The sequence below is a fragment of the Gallinula chloropus genome (assembly GCF_964237585.1).
Source record: "Gallinula chloropus genome assembly, chromosome: 2".
NCBI classification, from domain to species: Eukaryota; Metazoa; Chordata; class Aves; order Gruiformes; family Rallidae; genus Gallinula; species Gallinula chloropus.
In genome coordinates, this window is record NC_140086.1 from 24,579,241 (window position 1) to 24,601,279 (window position 22,039).

Below are 22,039 nucleotides of genomic sequence, written 5' to 3' on the forward strand. Positions count from 1 at the left end.
GCCATCTGCCGGCTTTCGCACAGATCCTTCTTGGGACCCTTCTGGAAGGATGGTCCCGTCAGGTGCAGCCAGGGTGAGCGATGCTGGAGCCATGAGGCATGATTCCTCACGTAACTGTGGTCCAAGTCAGGCTGGAGGCTGTGCCATTCTGTCCTGCGCGCCACTGTAACTCTGGCCACTGTGCGATTCTTAAATCGGTCTTGCGAATACTTTTGAACAGATAATAAAGCCAGCTCCACTCCCAATTACTCCTTTGTGATCAGAGGTGTTCTCCCCCCTTCCCCATGTGTATGCCATGTTTCAGCCAACAATGGCTCTAAATGTTAATAATCACAGAATCATAGGGGTTGGAAGGGACCTTCAAGAGATCATCGGGTCCAACCCCCCCTGCCAAAGCAGGTTCCCTAGGACAGGTCGCACAGGGAGGAGGTCCAGATGGGTCTTGAATATCTCCAGAGATGGAGACTCCACAACCCCCCTGGGCAGCTTGTCCCAGTGCTCTGTCACCCTCACTGTGAAAAAGTTCTTCCACATATTGGTGTGGAACTTCCTGTGCTCCAACTTGAAGCCATTGCCCCTTGTCCTATCCCCACAGACCACTGAAAAGAGGCTGGCCGTTTCCCCCTGTGTCCCACAAATAGTAACTGCAAAGGTAAGGTACTCTAAATCCTTCCTTCAACAAACACCTAAACCCAACATTAATCTATTTGCCTAAGACTCTTTCAAACAGAACTGTGAAGGAGAGAATTAATTTGTAGACTGCTACTTTGAAAGACTAAGTCATTAACTGATCCATATTTAATTTCTTAAAGAATCAAGCTTAGTCAGCAGACTCTTCAATCAAGAATAGATTAAATTTTTATTTGTACATGATTGTTTGAGGGTAATTTTACCAACTGGTATATATTTGTATCATGCTGCTAAAACTACAGTGTATTATTGTAAACTCTTTCTCAAGCTGCTTAAGAACGGCTAGAACCTTAAGGCTGTCATTAAAAGCAGTCCCAACAAAACACCAAAAACAACCAACCCAACACCAAAAACAACCAACCCACACCGTCCCGGTCAAATCAAATGCTTTTCTCCCCTCGCCCCTCCAGCATGTGAGTTTTAGGAATCCAAGTGACACTCATAGAGCACACAGTGAAATGCAGAAGCCTTCAACCCTAGCACATTCCATACAAAAATAACCTCATGCTTTAAGGAGCTAAAATATCCCTTATTATTAACGGGAAGTGTCTGCTGATCCACCAACCCCAATTTGCATCTGAAAGGTTTATTACCTTTCAAAAATAGACTTTTCTCTCTCAGACTGATATGTTTTCAAATTTAAATAGTTCCAGTTGCTATAATTCAAGATTATATAGCCCGGCTGTGTTTTATTTGCATTTCATATTAGTACAGAGCTACTCCACCAAAGCTAAGTACCCTTCTGCTTTCTTAATAGATTGGTCTACTCAGCTCTGTTCCCTTGCAGCCACGTGCAATCAGACACAAAGAATCAGGAAAAGCCACTCGATACATACACAGGTCCAGATCGCATGCAGTTACACGTGAAAGCAGGCTGGAAAGTCACAATCCACCTGACAAAAGGATGTCTAAGAGGAAAATAATGATATTCTGTGTATCGTAAAAGCTGCTCTGAGGTGAAAGATAAACAACATGCTCCTTTAGGCATAGGAAGAACATGATAATGGATGTGCTACTGTTAGAAATTCTTAGGACTGCAGGCATCAGAAGTATTATTAGGTCTGTTTATGCATTTTCTATTTTCATGAATAATGCTACAGAGCTTTTTGATTAGGTCATCATCCTCAAGACAGTGTTGGGGCTCAGATTCTCCTCAAACTCAAGACGTATCAGAAAGGCCACAGAAGACAAAACAGACGTTCTTTGGTATTTTTGGCATTCTACTGCATTGCAATGATACTTAAACCTCGATTTTAAGTCTTGCAAACCTGTACTGTAAAGATCCTGGAGTTCTTAACAAAACGAGCCCTTTCTTATCTGCTGGCTGGTTGTGTAACATATAAAGCAAGCCTGTTAAGCTAACAAACCCCAGGGCTTCTCCACAGCCCACAGCCAATGAAAAATCCCCTCGAGTGACATATCCCAAGAGAGTTCTGGAGCAGTGGGAAGTAACATCTGGGAGAGCATCTGCCCACAGACCAAGAATGAGGTCTTCATGTTCCTCAGTCATTTCTTTACCTGGAACACTCAGAGAGTCACTTTCTAGAGCCTTTGTGTGATCCTTTTTCTTCTTCTTCTTCTCCTCTTTTAGTTTCTGTATCTTGTGCTTGAATATGTCACGATGTTTGGGTTCCTGAGGACCACAGAAGAGTTTGTCTTTGCTTAGATGCAGCAAATCATCTTCTGTTGGGATGCAGATCATGGTATGTAATTCTGGGTTCCCTTTTCTCAAGAGGGACAGGTTGACCCATACGAGAGCCCTTGGATAGCTCGTCAAGATTGGCATAAAGACATCTTCAGTCATTTCCTTCTGCCCCAGTCGAGAAATGAGGCGGATTCGCCGATCTTTTCCAGCAGTGGGATAGCACCAGGCTGATAACTGCATTAGTAGTTTCTCACTCCTATTAGTTTAAAAAAACAACAAACCCAAACAAACACCAAGGATAGTTATGAGCAAGTAGTATCACAGCAATCCAGCATCCTGCATACTTCCAAGAGCATGATTAAAAAATGCCCCAGGGCTTTCTGTACCTTTCCAGTATCGCTCTGGGTACCAAAAGAGCATGAATATGTGGAATTCGTGTGCAAGGCTATTTCTTCAGAAGGAGAAGTTACCTGTTAAAACCCTCAAAACTTGATAAATCACAAATGCTCTAAAACATTCAGTGACTTTAATGAGGTCCAGAACTGCCAATGTTTTCTTCCCCTGACAACTGCACAAAGAGGAAAGACCTGCACTCAGGCACTTTCCAAACACCGTTGCTGCCCTCATGCGTCACATTGGAATGCAGGGGATTCTCTGATTTCTTTGCAGACCTTACTGAGTAGTGCAAGAACCACCTGTGATGTTGTATTAGAAGAAAGTATGCAAACTGATTTACACAGCAATGGTTTTAAAATTGCAACTACAAGCCTCTAAAAGCTCCATCCACACAGAAGCAGAATACACCAGTTACAAGAACACACTAAACTGAGGAGCGTTAAAGTTAACATAATTTAAGAACTTTACTTCAACTCGTTTGCTGGGGGAAAGCAGAAGGACTTTCACTCAACAGCAAATTCTGACCCACAACAAAACGATTTAATCACCTCACTGTATTTGAATCAAGTAATTCTCTCGTCTTAATAATCACGTCTGAGATCTTCCTTTCCCCAATTCAGTAAATCCCAATGCAGAAGTATCACCTCACAAGTAGCACTTTGACGTACCTGAGAACAGTAAAGTCCCTTGTTGTAATAGTTTCATCTCTCTCAAAGTCTTGTGTACTTGTGACGTCACCTGTCCTTAGGACACCTTCAGAGCTTGTCACTTCCATGGTCTCCTTCACCTCACCAGTTTCAGGGGAAGTTTCTTTGACAACTTCTGCTTTGGGGTTGCAAAAGCTATGCCCTTCAGTGGTGCAGCACTCAGTGTGAGGTGAAGAAGGATGTACAAATCCTCCCAAAGCTTTCATTCTTCCTTCCCAGTTCTTAGTCAGCTGCCCCCAAGGACAGATGAAAGGGGACAGAGTGCCCAGCTTGACATAATTTGTCCTTTTTGCAGGTGGACGTCTAAATGACAAATCAAGTAAGTAAGAGTGGTTGTTTCCTGGGCCCTTACTCAGTCCCTAGCACTGCAGAAGTCTAACAGTCTCCTTCATCCCACTAGTCTAATAAGGTTTTCTGTTTTCAATGGAAAGTGAACTGTGTATTCTCTTTGAGATGGAATTTTAAAGCTATGCTTCTAGGCAGCATTGCTGTACGTCTGACCAACATATCCTTTCCCCCACAGCAGCTATGTCTATCTACTGTGACTGACACCACCACTGTTCCCTTGAAACTTCTCCTACTTCCCCCTCCTACCTGAAAGGGGAGCCAACACTCACTGATGCAGAGGATGCTTAACTGTATGTTGTATCTGGAAGAGATCTGTATTTACTGTGGTGAAAATGAAGGCAAACTTCATCTGGTATTTAAGGAGTGGACACTGAAATAAACCTCTTCATTCACTTGATTCTTTTTAGTACATAGTTTGATATTCTGCCTTTGCCTTCTCCTACCTCCTCCCTCATTTGCTGCTAACGGAGCTTGAAATAGCTCTCTATTTTATTGTTAGGCAGCCTTGCTACCGCCTTATAAACTGAGCTTATCTCTGGCAATAGAAGGTTTTAGCTAATTTATATGCACTGTTTAGCAGAGATTTTCTGTTAAATACATCTAGAATTCTTTTTTATATTAGGATTTAAACACTAGTATAAAAATCTCAATAACATCCAGATCTAAATGAACACAACAGATAATTAATGGAATATTTTAAGCAGCATTAATTTTTTTCTCCATTCTTGCAATCAATTTAGAAGTTGTTATTACCGTTTGAATTTTTCAAGAAGACTGGTTTCCAGTTCTTTGGCAAACTGCATTCCTGCCCGGCAGTCTGGGAAATCATTTGGAGTGTGAGGTGTTCTTTGATACTCAGAATGCTTTAAAGCCTCTTGCAAGCCACCGACTCGTACACCCTGATATATCTGTGACAAAAATCAACCCCCCCCCAAAAGAGAAATGCTTGTACTCATTCTGGGTTCCCAACTAGGAAAAAACCAACCAAAACCAATGTAGCCAAAACCATTAAATCTTCAGAAGCTACTGCTGTGCAAAAGGGAAAGTCTATCACTTTAGCTTTCAGAATAAATACAGTTAAGTATGGTATTCACAGTTCTAGATGCTCACTTCAACAAAAATGTTAGTCATGCTCTTTAAATTTAATTTTGAAAAACTATCAAAGCTGAAGAGAACTTCACAGGTTCTAATCTTGTGCATTGCCAGGAATGTCATATTACTTCAACAAAGTCAGTGCTCAGTTTATTTTAATTGCACAATAGGTATCACTGCAATTAGTGCCCCTGCACATTCAAAACCAAACACTTAACTGCAGAAGGCATTAAAACTGCCTTCAAATCATTCAATGCAGGTCACTCCAAACAGCACCAGAGAAATATTCAAGCTTAACTCAAACATTGTGTTTCAGGCTCTGTCACAAATCAGAGGCAACCAATTTGTTGACAGAGTGGTGGAGATGACCAAGCTAGAAATGGAAGATCAGCAGGCACCCAATGACTTCACTTTAGAGACAATTTCCCTTGGAAGCACAGAGAGCTATAGCATCCTCTCCTTGCTCCCCACTCTGATTTTCTACTTTAGGCTGCCACGTGGGCACAGTTATACCCAAGAGAAGGTATGGAAAGCTATTGTTTAAGACTTTAAGAACAAGCCAATTCATAGAACCTTTTACCTGAGCCTGTAATTGTGGATTAGTTATACAGCATGAGGTACACTTGCTAAAATCTAGTATTTTGAACCAAATTACATAATTTTCACATTTACTTGCAATTTGCAATGAAAGTCACTTACAAAAGGAATCCAGAAAGCCATGCCCCAGCCCTTTGGGAGGTAGATATCCCAGCCACTCCCCCATCCTGGTCGATCTTCTCCAGCTGTTTTCCCTGGCTGCTGCACCAAGAGTATAGGAATCTTAGATTCAGAAGGACCCAAATCAAGGTGTGATCCAGGTACCAGTAATTGAGCTCGCATATGGTTTAAATCCTGAGGAGAAGGAGACATTTCCCACAAGTAAGTTAGTAACTTCCTCTTCTAGGTACCCTTCCAAGACATGAAGCTTATAACTAGGAAAAATATTCTAGTAATATGCTACACAATTGAACTGACCTTCATTGATGCATGAAAAAAGTTTTTAGAAAAAAGTATTAAGCACCCTTTTTGCTCCCTTCTTACTTCCACAGACCTTGATGGAGGACAGGTACTGAAACTCAGAGCAAAAATGTACAGCACAGATGAAGGAGGGAAAGCAAGTATTGCAACTCGGTATTTATAGGTTTTGCACCAGAGTAGATGGAACAGGTGCTTTCAGGCAGCCTGTCAATACACAAAGCAAATCTGAACTACTTCCAGGGAGATGGGAAGAACATTTGGTCACGAAACAGCTTCACATAAAGCATGCTGGCACCAAGGCCTTGCCAATCACCAGTTTCATTTCATTGTACTACATTAAAAATACATTTATAAAAAAACCCATACCATCAGGCTGCCTCTTTATACATCCCTTCTGCATCAGTTGTTTGGTAAGGTAAACATTACATGTCCTGACAGCATGAAGAACGCTGTCATACACAATAAGGTTGTGCTGGTAACTGTTACACTGGAGTAGTATTTTGTGTAAGTACTATGGCAGCCAATTTGATAGAGCACAAAACTAATTTCCATGAAGAGAGTATTCAGAGAGATGTTTCTGCCACATGAATGTTTTTCTTTTTTGATTACAAAGGTGACAAAGGTTTATCTCCTTTTGTGACTACATCTCCAGTCTACCCATGTGTTTTGTGTGTTGCTCCTCCATTGCCAACAACAGATATACAAGAGCACTACAAAAATACTACAAAATAAATATTTCAAGTCAGCAGATGGGTCCTGTGACATTAGGAAACTACTACTCTTGAATCTGTAAGAATTTCAAAAGTTTCACTCTATGAACCATTAGCTATTTTCTTCATGGCAATCCACCTTCTTAGTTACCTGCTCTGAGATTTTATTTTCAGTGACGTTCTTACAGATGTCCTGGTCCCAGATAAAGCTGTGAGCACAGTCTACAGGTACACCCTCCAGGTACAGCTGCCTAACTTTATCATTATCTACAAAAGAAGAGAACCTTCAAACAAAATTCAAACAATTTCTGTGGCTTAAGTATCAGATTACCAAAACCACTCCACTGTCTAAAGCACAATGAGCACACAACTAAGTAAACAGGTTATTAGAAGCTTAACAAGTATCGCTGCCTTGACAGTATCTATCACGTTTTTCCAGATGCAAAATATGAAATAAACTGTTAGTTTAAAAAGCATTAACCTGGAATTCTCTTTGAACTAGGCATTTCATTTACCACTGGCTCCGTGCCCGCCACCTCAGATTCTTCTCTCAATGTGGCTGTGAAAGGACAATGGAAACTGCAGGAGTTGAAGGCCTTTGGAAAATGAATGGATGTGTTGAGACCTAAAAACCCAGAAACACTAGAAGGAAAAGTTCTTGCTGTTGATATCAGTATTTGGTTGAACCAATAAAGGGAGACATAAAATGTGGTGGTATTTCCATACATAATTATTATGGATGATTGCTACCTTTGCCATTTTAAGTTACATCTTTACCATGACACCTTTAATATTCTGAAATCTGGCCCCCTAGGCAGAGTGTGAAGCTCAACAGGTTTGGTCAAAATCTGAAAAAGCAACATTACAGAGCCTGAAATAAGTCCACCTAAGTAAGCTTTTAAGAGAAGCAAGGATGATCTTTAGAAATGTGTGTATAGGAAATACTGTTGGGGTATGACTAGCATGCAACTGCTTAGCACCATCTTCCAACTCTGCATCTTTTCAGGCTTGGCACTTGCAAGGAAAGGACTATTCTTACATCTGCACAGATCAACAGCTGTGTGTGTTACTGGAGATAAATAACACTTTAAAACCGATCACAAAATAGTAACTACCCTACCTCTTCCTCAGCTCCACAGTCTGACCAAAGCAGAGAAAACATATACCTGCCTTTACTGATCTATGGATTAAACGCCTTCAGCGTACCTACCACATGTAATGCATGCTGATCCATATTTTCAGAGTAAAATAATTCTTACCAGTAAACAATACAATGAACGTATTTAATAGTTCAGATCAAAACTTAAGGGTCTGCTGCTCATTTTGTCATCTACAAGGTCTTACATGTTAAAGGAACGTAACATGTTGGGTTTAGTTCTGTTTTCTAGATGACTTAGTCTTTCAAAAGAAGATTCAGCCAATTTTTTCAGTAACACTGACAAACACTTTGAGTACAGAAGACAGGGATTATTCAGAGATACTAGCAATATAGTAGGTACTGAAAAACACTATCACAGTAATTACTTATTTAAAATCTATAATCTTTAAGATGTCCCTATTATTAAAGGTTGCAAAATCCTTCAAAAGAACTATTAAATACAGCAGCACTCCTGACAGTTTGATGGTGGTGGTAAATTGATGCTAACTATGCATTCTTGCTGATAAATTAGATTTAAGCGAGAGGAAGAAATACGGGAGAAATTATTGGATTAGGGTGGCAATCCTTCAAAATGAGAATGAAACAACTAAAACGAAAATTCTTGCCAATTCCCTGACTATTAAGCTAGAAGAATTCCTTCTCAGATGAAAAATAAAGGACAGGAACCTGAGCACGAACCTAAAAGTGCACAATACTCCATGATGCAAAGCACATTCTGTCTGGAGGTACAGCAAATACCAGTGCCTCAAAGGAAGGAGATGATAGCCACAAAACTGTATGTAGTGGTGACAGGGAATTCATTCCTGACTCCCAAAGGGGAAAAGCACATAATGGCAAGCAAATGGAAGGTAAGGAAAGTGACTTTCCCATCTTCTGTACAGAAAGCATTCACAAATGCCAGAATCTGTTATTTAAACATGTTCCAGTTCAAGGGTAAATTATTCACTGTAACTTTCTCTGAAGATCTGTATCACTTTTATTACCGCAGCTTAAGCAGTCTATCCCCATCATATTCTTGAAGTTCTTTACAATTCTGTTTTCTTTACTATTTCCTTTTTAGAAAGCCATTTCAGATCAGTCTTTTGCCAATCACCACAGTTCAAAAAATACCCCACTCACTACCCTAAAATACCCTTTTCTAATTTGGTACATTCTTTCTCTGTGATCTCTACTGAACTTGGAGAATTTTATCTCTACTAAGCATGCTACAATTCAATTCATAATCCAAAAACGTCACACCAGTTCTCTTTATTTCTTACCTCATTTTCTTCAGTCCACATGTTAAGATTGCTGGGGAAATAACCCTACTGATGAATAAGTTGCTGATGACAGTGAAAGTAAGATGTTAGTGCTAGTATAGGAAATAAGGATTTGTATTACTAAGCACACAAAGCTCAGCGACAATCAGCACATTGTCTACTTCTGCTGGTGTCAGTGGTTGGTGCTTAGACAATACAGGTAGATAGAGGAAGGTTGTGTTCCATTTCCAGCTGTTGCTCTCATTTGTGTAGCTGGTTATTTTAATAGTCTTAGAAGACAGCCTAAGAGTAAAGTTCTTCTATTTGAAATTTTTCGTTCCCTGTGTGAGGAAATAGCAGAAAACACAAAAATACAAGCACTGCTAGGGAGCGGTTTCAGAGCCATATGTACAGAGCGGTACGTGCCAGGACAACCGATGCCAGACACCTTGCCTGTGTTTACAGGCAGGGACTCAGGCTCTGTGTCTGCAGAGGGAACTTTGCTCACTTATCTGTCATGATGCGTTCGTCTTCTATGCACCTCACTCACTGACTGTTTAGAAGCTCCACCACACTCCATACTGAGCACTTTTAAGACAGTGGAATCTGCATTCTCCCACAGAAAACAATCAAAGCATATTAAAATGTTGGAAGCATACTCTAAAATGGAGAAAAGAACAGCACTAATTTGCAGTCATGTAAGCACTGACTGCCTACTGGGAGTCTTGGCTTCTGTAAGGCATAAGCCTGCAGAGAAGGCAGTGAAAAGTGGTTTGTTCACAAACTTTCCATCCTCCAGCATAAAGAAACGCAGAGAGTTCTGTGATTAAATCCCACAGGCACATATACAGCTTGCACACAAGTATATGCCTTCAGGAGTGAGAGTAACTGGGGAAGACTGAGATTACCTTGATTTGTTAGCACATCACTCACATGGGGAAAAGGACACAGGCTTATCCACAGCATTTCGAAAAACTTTGGGCAGAAGTGTATCATTTCACTGGCTGCATGTATGATAATCCATGGGCAAAGATGATGGCTCTTCCTTACCTAAACTCTCCACTGATTTGACAAACAATACATCCTTAAATTAATAAGGATCTCCTAAGAAAACCTGCTAGCTTTTATACACAATTAAAGAATTGTAGAGCCTATAGCACATATGGAATCTGCAGTGCCACTTCAATTTTACTAGTCCAAATAGTATTTAAATGCCCGGGAAGCAAAAAGGGGGAAAAATGTGAAATTGAGCAATAAAAAAGAACCCTTGCTATATCAACATGACATGTAATTAAGGCAAATTAATGACTACTAACATCTCTTAAAGATCAGCTTACTATTATTACCACATCTGAGTAAGGTCACATCAAAACCAAGACTCAAAGTTTATGCAGTTCTAAGGCTCATAAAAAGATTCCTTCTTACAGAAGAGACAAATTAATACCACCTAAATGGCATTACAGATCTTAGAGAAGATTAACTTTTTGGGGGTGGGTATTAGTCTGGGAACGTTAGTAATGCTACTCCTGCAATGATGTACATTATGTGTCATGACTAAATTCCTTCCCTTTTTGATTAAACGAATTGACCTTCAAAAAACTGACAAGAAGTATGATCTCCACTCCTGGGTCACTCTTGGCAAAAGAGCCAGTAGAATGAGGGGAGAGAACTGATTGGGAAAATGCTGGCAAAAGAACAGCCACTCTGTCCAACACCTAGGAATATTTATTCATGGGGACAGGAGAGTGGCAGTTAGATCTCAGTCTTGAATTCCTCAGGTAGGGGAGATGAACTACTGTGCCATAGGATTCCCCCACTGTGTATGTAATAGGTTTGCAGGAGATTGTGAATGATCCTGTAGATCTTCCTACAGAGAATAGGGAAGTCATTCAGGAGGGAAACATGGAAAACAGCTGCCATCTTCCCTCCTGAACGGTTAGTCCCCCATATTCTCTCCTTAACTGTTTTTTGTATGAGGGCTAGCCTCTCCTTTTCTACTCCCTTACCATGATGTCCTTTTGATTTTATACCAGAAGACCCCTGTATCATCTGTCTTCTTTCATCCTTCTGCCTACTCAGCTTTTTCAGCAGTGATGTGCTTGTTTAACAGTGAGTCCTTCAGCAGAACCTAACTCAGAAGGCATCATGCAGTTTACCTTTCCTTGTTAGCTGTCCAAGGATTCTCTCCCTCTCCCGAATAACAGCCAGAGAGGGCAGATGCAGTTTGAAGTTCATGATGAAACAAAAAAGAAAAAATCCCAAAAAACACTCAGAAAGGAACTAGAAAGCAACACTAGATTTTCTGAAGGTTTATGTTGTAGAATTTTCACAAGTGAAGGATAATCCCAAATAGAAAAATCCTGCAGATGGCCATTTCTAACCAGCCAAAGGAAAAAAAGGCATCAGTATTTTCTTCCTCTTGACCCCCTATCTTATATCATTACCTCTTCACCATAGCCCTCCTTCCTGTGGGGCAACCAGCTCCGCTAGCAGAAGAGAAACTACTGTGAAACATTCCTAATGCCTAGATGCCTTCGTGCTGATCTTGCCTTCTTGAACACAACTTCACAGACACGACAGGCAGAATGAAGGGGAACAAATTACTTCTTGTAGTTGCTAACTCCTTTATTAGCTCACACCAGTATCTGTAAACAAGTGCTTTACAGCTCACCTTACTTCACATCAGGAAGGAATCAAAGTAGAGATCATGTATTCTGCAGCATTTCCAAGAGGAACATTAACAGTGAGAGTTAGCCGAGCAGAACTAATTAACAGGAGAAAGCTTGTTCCAGATCAAGGCTAGAACAGGAGGATGTGAGAAAATCCGTATAAAAAGAGTTGTGCAGAGAGCTAAGAGACAGTAACTGGAATAGATGCTCAACCTGATTTAAGCGAAAGGTAAGGCCAGATTATTCCAGCAACTTGCAAACGCATCACCAAGGAAATGAAGTATTTTCAAGTCTCTGGAACCTTCAACTTGTCCTATTTGCTACTCTTTGCTAGCTGCCTGTTAGGTGAAGCAGTCTGTGTGCAGTCAACCTAACTGGAAATGCCTACACAGCACTGTACACAAACCCCACTGCATATGCTCTTGCGTGTTTTTCAAGGATGTTCAAATCAAAAGAAATTTGCATTTTGCACTGAAATGCTGTGTAAACCAGCAAGTTTTAGAAGCCACAGATGCACCTTTTGTTTTTTAACATAACCAGCATCTTGGCCCCCTGAAACACTGATCTCACACACCTAGTTGTTTTTTAATTATTCAGTGGAATTGCAACTTTCAGCATTCTAAGACTATAAAGTAGAAAAGGCAGGTATCTTCTTGGAGAGATAAACAGCATCAGAATGTAAGTTTCTCTCTGGTGTGAAGTCTAAGTAGCTTTTAGCACCTGGTTGGCCTTGCCAGGATTCGAACCTGGATCATCTGTATGGTCAGACAGAGGCTTCCACTGAGCACAAGACCAGCTTTGGTGCATGTCCCTCCCTCACAACTGGTATTCTAAAGCCTGTGCAACTTTCAAGCTGTCCCTGTTCCTGTTCTGTTCTGTCAGAGACAGAAGGGAAGAAAACATTCTGAAATCAAATGCTAGAGAAAAACAGCAAAAGACAATCAGTAGAAGATGACAGTAAATGAAAACATAGTGTGGACAGAAACTGAATTTCTTGCCTTTGGCAGTTCCACAAGAAGCATAATCTAAGAAGGGATTTTACCTTGGTATTTTTCAAAGTCTGGCATGGCTTTTGTCTTCTTTTTTGGCAAATTGACTCGAGGATCTCCAACAGTGAGGCCCAGTATTGTACCTGGTGGCATTTCTGATGGTGAACTTATCCCTTTAAAAATACACAGATGAACACTGCCATAAAACCATCAATTATACTGCAATCTTTTTCTGCACCACTAATTTGTGCATTTTTTGCCTCCAGGGATTTGACACCACTGTAAGCCAGAGAAGCAATCCAGAGTATTCAGTTTAACATGTTTTCAAAACTCATTAATGCTTGTTAAATGCCCAATAACAAAAGACAGCAATAGTCTAAGACTTAGTCTGCAATTCCATTTATGCTTAGCATAGAAGTGAGGTCACTCTCACGACTTACAGGCTCGATTCATACTTTACATTTGGCACATCTTTTAGAGAACATCCAGCCTTTGTTTTATAATTGCCTTCCAGAGAAAGGAAATTAAAAAACTTTTTTTAAAAGTTTTACCTTATAGTGGGAGATCTACCAAAGTCAGTTCCTTACCTGCCTCAGTGCTAGAAAGTGAGGAAATGTTAATTTACAACTCGGCCAAATATACAACTATTCATTAGAAACAAATACATGACTCAGAGTATGGTACTTTCACTTTGGGTAGGAGCCTACCATTTTATCTGTGGAGGTACTGTACAACTGACAGCCTTACTTGGGTGTGTATGGAAGGAGAGAATGAGTCTATGTCAGACTGTATATCCATCAGTAATCTCATATCTAAGTTGATTAAGATAAGAAGCAAGATTTAGTTTATCTGTTAAAGACTTTGAGCTACATGGAGGATAAGAATTCCTTTGAAGAAGTTAATGTAGCGTTTCACCATTTTCATCTTTGACATGCCATGCTAATTACCTAAGTGCACAATCAATGGCGTCACTCTCTTGATCAAGCAAAAAAATATTTCCAAACTGAAGTCGGATTATTAGCATGCCAGTTTTGATCACTAGAGTTCAAGAGTTTCCCCTTCCTCCCATAACACCCACATGCCCAAATACCTTCCAATAGTTCAAAGATAGCACTTTGACGTTGATGAAGAGATATTTTTTCAGAGTCTTTGCAGTTTTCTACCCACCAGTTATTCAGTTCTGTCTCTGAATTCACCATCTCCTGGAAAACAATGCATTTAATTAATCTTCAGCGGTCATTCAGTTTTGTCTGTCAGCATGAATTCTCTCTCAGTTTGCCTTAATCACTATGGTTGCTTTCTGTCTGTTCATATTTCAAATCAAAATAATTTTTTCCTGATGCAGCCTATTCTTATACTTCACGTTACAGTACTCCTCAATAAGCTGTTCAGTATAACCTGTGTTCTGAAAATAAACAAAGCAATCCACAACACTTCCTAAGTCTGTTGTTGATTATTTCTTACAGAAATAGAGATTTATGACCTTGTCATGTTTGCTACAAGAGAAAAAAACCAAAACCAAACCCCAAACCATTAAAACCACCATGCTACGTGCCAAGAGGTAGACAAAATACTAAATCCTGGAGAAATATCATATTTGATTGACACAGAAGTTTTTTATACCTTACATGTCTTGCTCTTAAGTTCTAAGTGCTCTAGCTTATTGCTCAAGAAATACGATTTATGATTTGTCAAAGAAAATGTTAATTATTCTGGACCTCTCAGCACAATACATCTCTACAGTGGAAGCTACACAGCCTGCTCACCAGCACCACTGCCTCTATTTCCTTCCTACCCCCACTTAAAATCCAGACAGGAAGCTAACAGCAGAAATACATAGGTTAGTCTTTTAAGAGGCAAGGCTAGATAGTTCACAATTCAGCCTAGCAAAAAGAAGCTTGCATGTTCTAGAAATCTTATCAAAATTACAGTAATACCCAAACTGCATATTTCCTTACTGTTTGGAGAGAAGCAGCTTTCAAGGTCTCTGTAAGGACGGAGTGTGATAACGGGCCAATCAGCCGATATCTGAGAATCTCCATAGTTCTATCACTGAAACGGGAAAATTTCAGGTGAATGTACAACCCTACACTACACCTTTTTTTTTTTATCTCCCCCAGCACTGTCAAGTCAGAATTCAGAGGTATTAACCAGTCACAGTTTCTGACTACTATGAACAAACCTGATCACAATGCCAGTAATCTGAGAGATCCAAGAGTAGGACTTCAATGGATCTCTAGTGCCATCACCAATTATTTTTTTCACTGGCACAGCTGCTTCTCCTTCTTTATCCTCCTGCTTCCTTTTCTTGCCAAGGCTCGGAACAACATCCATTTGTTTTTCCTCTTGAACTGATGTTTCAACAGGCTCAGGAATATAGATTTCTTCTGGCTCTGCACACTGAAAAATTGCTTTTAACTCTCTCAGTATGTCCTTAAGAAAAATGAAAAGTTTGGATTAGGATGATAAGCAGTGCACTGCGAAGCTTAAGTACAGTTTTAAGAATTATCATCTACTATTTTATTTTCCTATACGGATTTAAAGAAATCATCTTAATTCTGAAGAAGCTCAGGTCTTATTATGAAGAGCTGAAAGTAATACCAAATGTTGCTAAGAATTTATTCTCACTTTAAATTAATGTAAGACAAATAGTTGGTGCTCAAAATTTTACTTGGTGGTTGGTTTTGGGGTTTTTTTTTTAAAGTTCATAGCTAAGTATCAGATTATGGTTATCTGTGATGAGACCAAACAACCTGCTGTGGGTGCCAGTGGGAAGGATGTGAATGAAGCAACATCATACTGCAAATGCATCCCAAAGCAAGTGATACTAGAAAACTTTTAACAAGTTCAAACACACCAAAAAACTCCCCCAAACTCTCAGAGGCATGCATCTTCTGTATAAGCTTTATAAATACAAGTTGCAGGACATCAATATTGTTAGTGTGGAAAGACTCTACAACTTTTAGTTCCTTAAGTCCTGTATTATACCCAGTTTTTTTACACCTTTCAGAATGCATCTTCAGCATTAAAAATGTACAATGCATAAAGAAATTAGTTCAATTGTAAAGAAAAAACCTGTTTGAGAGCTGGATGCATCCAGATCCACAACTGTCTGTTCTCAGCCCCATCCCTGGGCTTCCAAATAAATGTAACCGGACCAAGCATATCCTCGGGATAGCGATCTGCTCGGTAAAGATTAAGGGAACCCTCATATCTTCCAGACAGACAGCAAGCCTCTTCAAATGTTAATCCTAAAGAAGAAGATACTTATTGAAAACCAAAATAATCTCATTAAAAATAATAAAAAGAAATTCAGTATTAACTAACATATACCACAATTATTTTATTAATAAACAACTGAAAATGAGAACATCTAGCCCTAGTATGAGGACTGTATTTTAATTATATTTTTTCAACTAAAGTCACGACTCAGTGTCAACTCTGTTACTACTATTGAGATCAGTAGAATGTTAAAAAAGGAAAAGTATGTCTCACCCTTTAGTCTCTTCAGAACTTTAACCGTATTTTGCACTACATAAAGTTTACCTGTGTCAATGCTACATATTCGAGCAAGTTGCTTCAGAAGCTCATTCTCTTTACCAGTCAACTCCAGGCAACAATAGTACGATAAGTCCTGAAACAACAAGATAATGGTAAAGTGAGAACAAATCTTGAAAATGAGCTGGGCAATGAGAGAGCAGACAGAGCTTCACACTTTACAATGAAGTAGTAATTTATTGAATGAAAAGCTCAATGAGTTTTTCTTTTTCAACTTAAAATTGTTAGGTATAGGAGAGCTGTCAGGCATTCTCACTTGAGGACCAAACTGCATCTCAAACCAAGAGATCAAAAAGGACTTCTAGCAAAGCACGATGCACGGCTTCACTCAATCTCTTGGCTCTTGAGCAAATTGAAGATGCAGTATTTCAGTCACAATTACCATAAGACTCTTCTAAAGGTTCCTCTTGTTCTCTCTAATACTCGCCACCCTTCATTACAATTATGAAGTTACTCATTTCCTACTTAACAGTTATTAACAGCTGACACAAAAGTACTTAAGAGACAGAAATGTTCCTTATAAGTGAACAGTTCATTACTTCACCTTGGCAAAATAGCAAAGAAAACAGATTAAAAAAAAAGCTGTAAATGTGGTACCTGAAGAAGACACTGTTTTGTCATGGCTCGGTAACAAGCCCTGTAGCTCTTCTCCGTAGGGCTATCTCCCAAACAGTATCCCCATTTCTTTACCATATGAAATCTCTTTGCATGCCAAATATGTGTTTCCAGCCAAATATTTTTCCTTTGCCTGCGATTAAACTCTGCCACCAAATTTATGTGGCGCCTTCTGGCTTTGCGGCATTTGGTCTTGGACTGTTCCTTTTTCTGATGCACGGCTTTCTCCGCCTGTTTTAAAAGGGAGGATGTTGAAGCAAATCTCTCAAGGACAAACTTAAGAAAAAGGCTGACATAAGTAAGGGTACATGAGGCACTAGAATTAAATTGTATTTTCTCCTGATGTTCGTTCTCCACAATTCTTAAGACTAACACTTTGAAACTTTACATGCCAGACCCATCCACACAAGTGCATCAAAATTTGACTGGAACCCACAGATAAACCAAACTCCTCAGACATTCAGAAAGTTATCAGTGAACAGTGTGTGAAGTTTTTGCCCAACATCAGTATACCCACATGAATAAAAGAATGTGACACGAGGAACACCTGGAGATTTAAGTGCACACAGAAGCAATATGGACTCTCACACCACCAGATAGGGCCTTAAGGATTCTACAATGCATAGAAGGGAACAAGAAAGGAATGTGGTGATGCCTTGACCAATTTCTTGATAAACACCCAGGCAAGGTATGAACAACTAAGGGTGAATGCCTGGGTGGAGAGGAAAGTTAATCAGGCAACCAGAAAGCTTATCAAGCAAACTCACTAGATCACTTTAAGAAAAGTCTGAAGTCTGTGAAGTAATTTATGATGAACACCAGAAACATCATTTCACAATAAAATCCTGCTGAACCAATTTTACGGTTTTTTAACCACATAGGAAGGCCACAGTGGGTAAGAAGCAAGTAACTCCACAGGAGCATTCTGACTAAACATTGAGCTACAGCCTATCAACAACTCCAGAGCACCTCCCATGGTTGAGCTGTAACACATAACCCATCATCATGCCAGTCACAAACAGGCTATGCTGGCCTGAGGCTGGCAGGGTCACATCCAGCAGCTGTGGTGGGGAGCAAGGCAGACAGGTGTGATCGAGGACTCCTGGATCACGCGGGACGAACCCCTCCTGTGGTGGACCCTTTTATCATCATTACTCTCATAACTTCTGAAGACAAAGCCAAGTGATTAGTCACCTCTACTTGAGCTACTGTCTAAAACTGAGGTGCTTCTGCATTTTGAGGCCAAACATCCATCAAACTTTGAGAACATGCTTACACAGCGAAGTTTTGCAGATAAGCTCAGGTCTGAACATCAATGAATGCACAGCTGAACACTGTGCATTAGCTTTGCCCACAATGTGGCCTATCAAATACCAGAAAATGCACTTATACCTCCTTCCTGGCGATCTCCTGGAGCCGCCTGGGTAGGCGCTTAATATTGTGACTCATAGCTCGCCTTCGCATGTGCCTAGGTAGTGTCTGGAACACCAGAGAGTTTGAAGACTTCTGCGTGACCGCTTTCAACATGGCATTGATCTCAGCAGCACGAGCTTGAGCAAAGGTAGACACTGTAATGAAAAGGATCAGAGCATAACAAACAGCAAAAATCAAAAGGGGACGCTGTACATAAGTTACTGAATTCCAGCAGTGTATTCATAGTACATCAGTCTAATGAATTCTTGAGATAAAAGTAAATACTGTATACTATTCCTGAAGAAATTGCAATTCTTTATATATTCTGAAGCTTACAGATATGGTTAAGCAAATACTAACACATGAAAGAATCTGGAAGCTGTGGTACAATCAAGTATTTGTGTTGCGTACTTTAATAAATTAGAGTAGCAATCTCTTTAGAGGGTATTCAGAGAGATGAAAAATACTTCAGCACTGGAAAAAAAAGGAAGTACTAATCATATTACAGGCTGGTTTAAAATGATCAAATTAAAAATCCATAGGTTGGACTTATTTTATGCTTACAGAAGCGTATCTACTATCAGAGCACCGCCACACTCTGCAAAGAGTCCTAAATAAACATACTGTTAGATGAAAAGTTGTCTTTAACTCACATCACAGGTACAAAACAGTTTTGCTGGCTACATTAAAAGCAGATGACTGTCAGTACTTATTTTGCCAGAGAACAGAAACCATAATGCATATTCCTCATTACAGGTACTTTTGAACTCAGAAGTCTGAAAAGACTCATTGAGTAACAGCTGGTTGTTCTTTCCAGTACACCACTGTTTCTGTACTGTGGGGAAAACAAGGAAAAGTAGAAGAACAGAGCCTCAGTTCTAACTTTGCTCTTGCATAAACCCAAAGAAAGACAGCAAACTTAATGACTGGAAAGTTGCTCCGGACACATAAATTATGACCTTTTTCTTATACACAAACCTGTTATATATTTTGGCATTCCCTCAGAAACACTCTGGTGTCCTCCTTGCCATCCTCCTCTTCCTCTGCCTCTCTCTCCTCTATTTTGCCCTTTTGGAAAATACTGGTCTTTCCTGTGAGAAGGTCCAGATGACTGATTCGAAAATTTCTGCTGCTCAGAATGAACATCTCCTGAAGGGTTTCAGGATAAAAAGAGAGAACAAATAAAAAAGCAGTCTGAGCAACTAGTAACAATACATAGCCTTTGCTTGCAAGATTCCATTGCACATTCCTCCAGTTATATTTAATACCTGGAAAAGCCATCAGAAATCAGAAGAAATAAGTTATTTTTTATAGGAAGAAATAAAAATTTTGCACTGTCCTACAGCAAGCCCGCAGTAGATCAAGTATCTTCTGCACACTCTGAAAATGGTACACAGCCCAGACTTTGCCTCCAATACTCTAGCAGACCCAACAGGAAAGACCTGATTCAAATCAGTCTATGTAACATCAGCAGTAATTTTTACTATTGTCTAGTCAAGGTTTTAGTACCAAATCAGCAAATTTAATATTTCTTCCCTTTTGCCCCTTGATTTATTTTTTTTTTTGCCCCATGAGCAAATGTATTCTTGCCTCACAAGTATTTCTGATAGACCAGTAAGCATGATGCAGCACCACATACATTTAAGTTACTTTTCTGGTACAGACATTTAAACCAATATTGAAATTAAATAACTGAAGCCTGCAGCAAGCTTCCAAAGGTACAGAAACACCTTTCAGGAGTGATTACCACCTAACAGTGCCTCAAGTTTAAGAGGGCGCTGAAGTCTATATATAAAGATTAGTTTACATTCAACCTATGGAGTTTAGTCTTGGGTCAGAATTTCTAGTATAAAATCAGTTTTCACGTTATCAGCTTCTTAAACAAGCCTATGACATTGCCCCCAAAATGCTGTCACTGGGACTAGGAATAGCCAGGATCAGATTGACCTTCAGTAGCCTCAACCTACCTAAGTTTAAATTGTCAAGGAACCTCCTTCTTCCATGTCAAATAAGCACCAGGTTGAAGCCTTCTGTTCTGCAGCAACACTGTTGCAGCCCATCATGCACAACTATAGTAATCAAATTAAAAAGTAACTTCTGGAAACAGAGGTTATTTTTTATGTGAAACCACTCCCTGATCTGGGTTCTCCCCATGGCTGAGCGCCGCACCATCCACACAGTGAAGTGAAGGTGACAAGGCTGGGAGAGAAATGGATGGTCTTTAGTCAGCAATTCTGTGCCCAGGTCTGTAACTCAGGGCAATGAGACAGCAATTAACTCATATTACAAGTTAGCCTCAGACAAGTTAGCCTCAGAATGAAGGAACAATTTAATCAAAAGATGGAAGAGTGTTTCAAAATCTAGACTTAATGCCTAATGAAAAAATATTGCAGGTACTATGTAGATGCATAATTTTATAGTTCTCATTTATATTTTTTCTTTACCGTTTCTACACTCACTAACACTACAGAATAACGTTATGTGAATGAAAATACAATGTATTCAAAAGGACAGAAAACCACAACCACATACTCTTAGACGTTCCCTGCTACAAATAAAGTTAGAAAAAAAGCATTTATTCTGGCAGTACTCTTCTAATGTCATTCCAAAATCTTCAGACAGGACTGAGCATAATTTGCTATGTCATTCAGTCTGCTTAGGAACTCCACAGTCACCTAAATACAGAGTGACATTTAAGCATTTTTTTTTGTTCAAATCCAAAGACGGGATGTGTCAGCTTCTGAAGGCTTCACAGTAACAGGCCCTGCTCTTAGGTGTGCTTGTTTTTTTCCCCAGAAAACAATATAAGTAACAAAATAAAAACATGAGACAGGGGGTGTGCTGAAAATCAAAGCCAAATTTTAGTACACAGGATGCGAATGAAAACTCAGGTGGAAAAAAGCATCCGGCACACAGCTCGACAGGGTCCTTCCGTCCTCTGCCGCAAAGGCTACCTGCGCACGAAACGACCCCGCAATGACCCAGCAACACTGCGGCTTCGGGGAATGCCTTGCTGCCTCCCGCCAGGGCTCTTCCACAGACGCGGGAGCCACAAGCTGTCGGCTGGACACGCTAACAGACGCGTGTTTGTCAGGGGGCCGGCGGCGTCAGCCACCTCCGCCGGCGGCCCCCGGGCCTGGCCGAAGGAGAAGGGAGGTCTCCGCACGGGGCATCACGCCCAAACTCACGTTAAGGCTACTAAGCGCAGCGGGGGGACAGGGGCTCGGCGTGCAGCCCAAGAGATGACGCAGAAAAACGTGTGTTAAGAAAACACAGCTAAAGGAGTCAAGAGCAGGGTCCCAGGGGCTTTCTCACACCGCGCACACCTCACGGGGCTGAGACAGGGACACCCAGAGCCCAGTGGGGGGCGGCGGAACACCCCGCCCCGCGGTCACCCACCCCAGCTCTAGGCAGCGCGCCCCCATCCGTACCTGGCGGCGGGCAGGCTCTGCTCCCTCCGCCGGGGAAGGGCCCCGGCTCGGCGGAAAGGGTTATACTGGACGGCTGGTTCCTCATCTTCTTGGCCCGCTTCTTCTCCCTCGCCCCGGACATCTCCGACAGGACGTGGGGGCGCAGAACGGAACGTGCGGAGCGGAGGGTCACACCCCCCCAGCCCCCAGGCAGGCCTCAGACGCCAGCGGCAGCTACTCAAGCTCTCCGCGGCGGGAAAGAGCTGACGGGCGCTGCGGCGCCTGGGGCCCAACACGCACACGCGGCCGCCCGAACAGAGGCGCCGCGCATGCGCGCAGCACAGACACACCCCCCTCCTCCTCCCCGAAGGACTACGCTTCCC

General features: G+C 40.9%; 1 protein-coding gene across 1 annotated transcript; it reads right to left on the reverse strand.

Annotated features, from left to right (window-relative positions):
• Positions 1-1,930: 1,930 nt before the first annotated feature.
• Positions 1,931-21,798, reverse strand: POP1 (POP1 homolog, ribonuclease P/MRP subunit; the record flags this gene model as incomplete). Its single annotated transcript, XM_084279753.1, has 15 exons — positions 1,931-2,591; positions 3,400-3,741; positions 4,540-4,694; positions 5,578-5,769; positions 6,757-6,872; positions 12,714-12,833; positions 13,751-13,862; positions 14,619-14,712; positions 14,843-15,093; positions 15,736-15,911; positions 16,207-16,294; positions 16,816-17,064; positions 18,226-18,401; positions 19,225-19,395; positions 21,678-21,798. The coding sequence occupies 15 exons, from the start codon at positions 21,796-21,798 to the stop codon at positions 1,931-1,933; spliced, it is 3,024 nt and encodes a 1,007-aa protein (XP_084135879.1).
• Between the last annotated feature and the right edge of the window lie 241 nt (positions 21,799-22,039).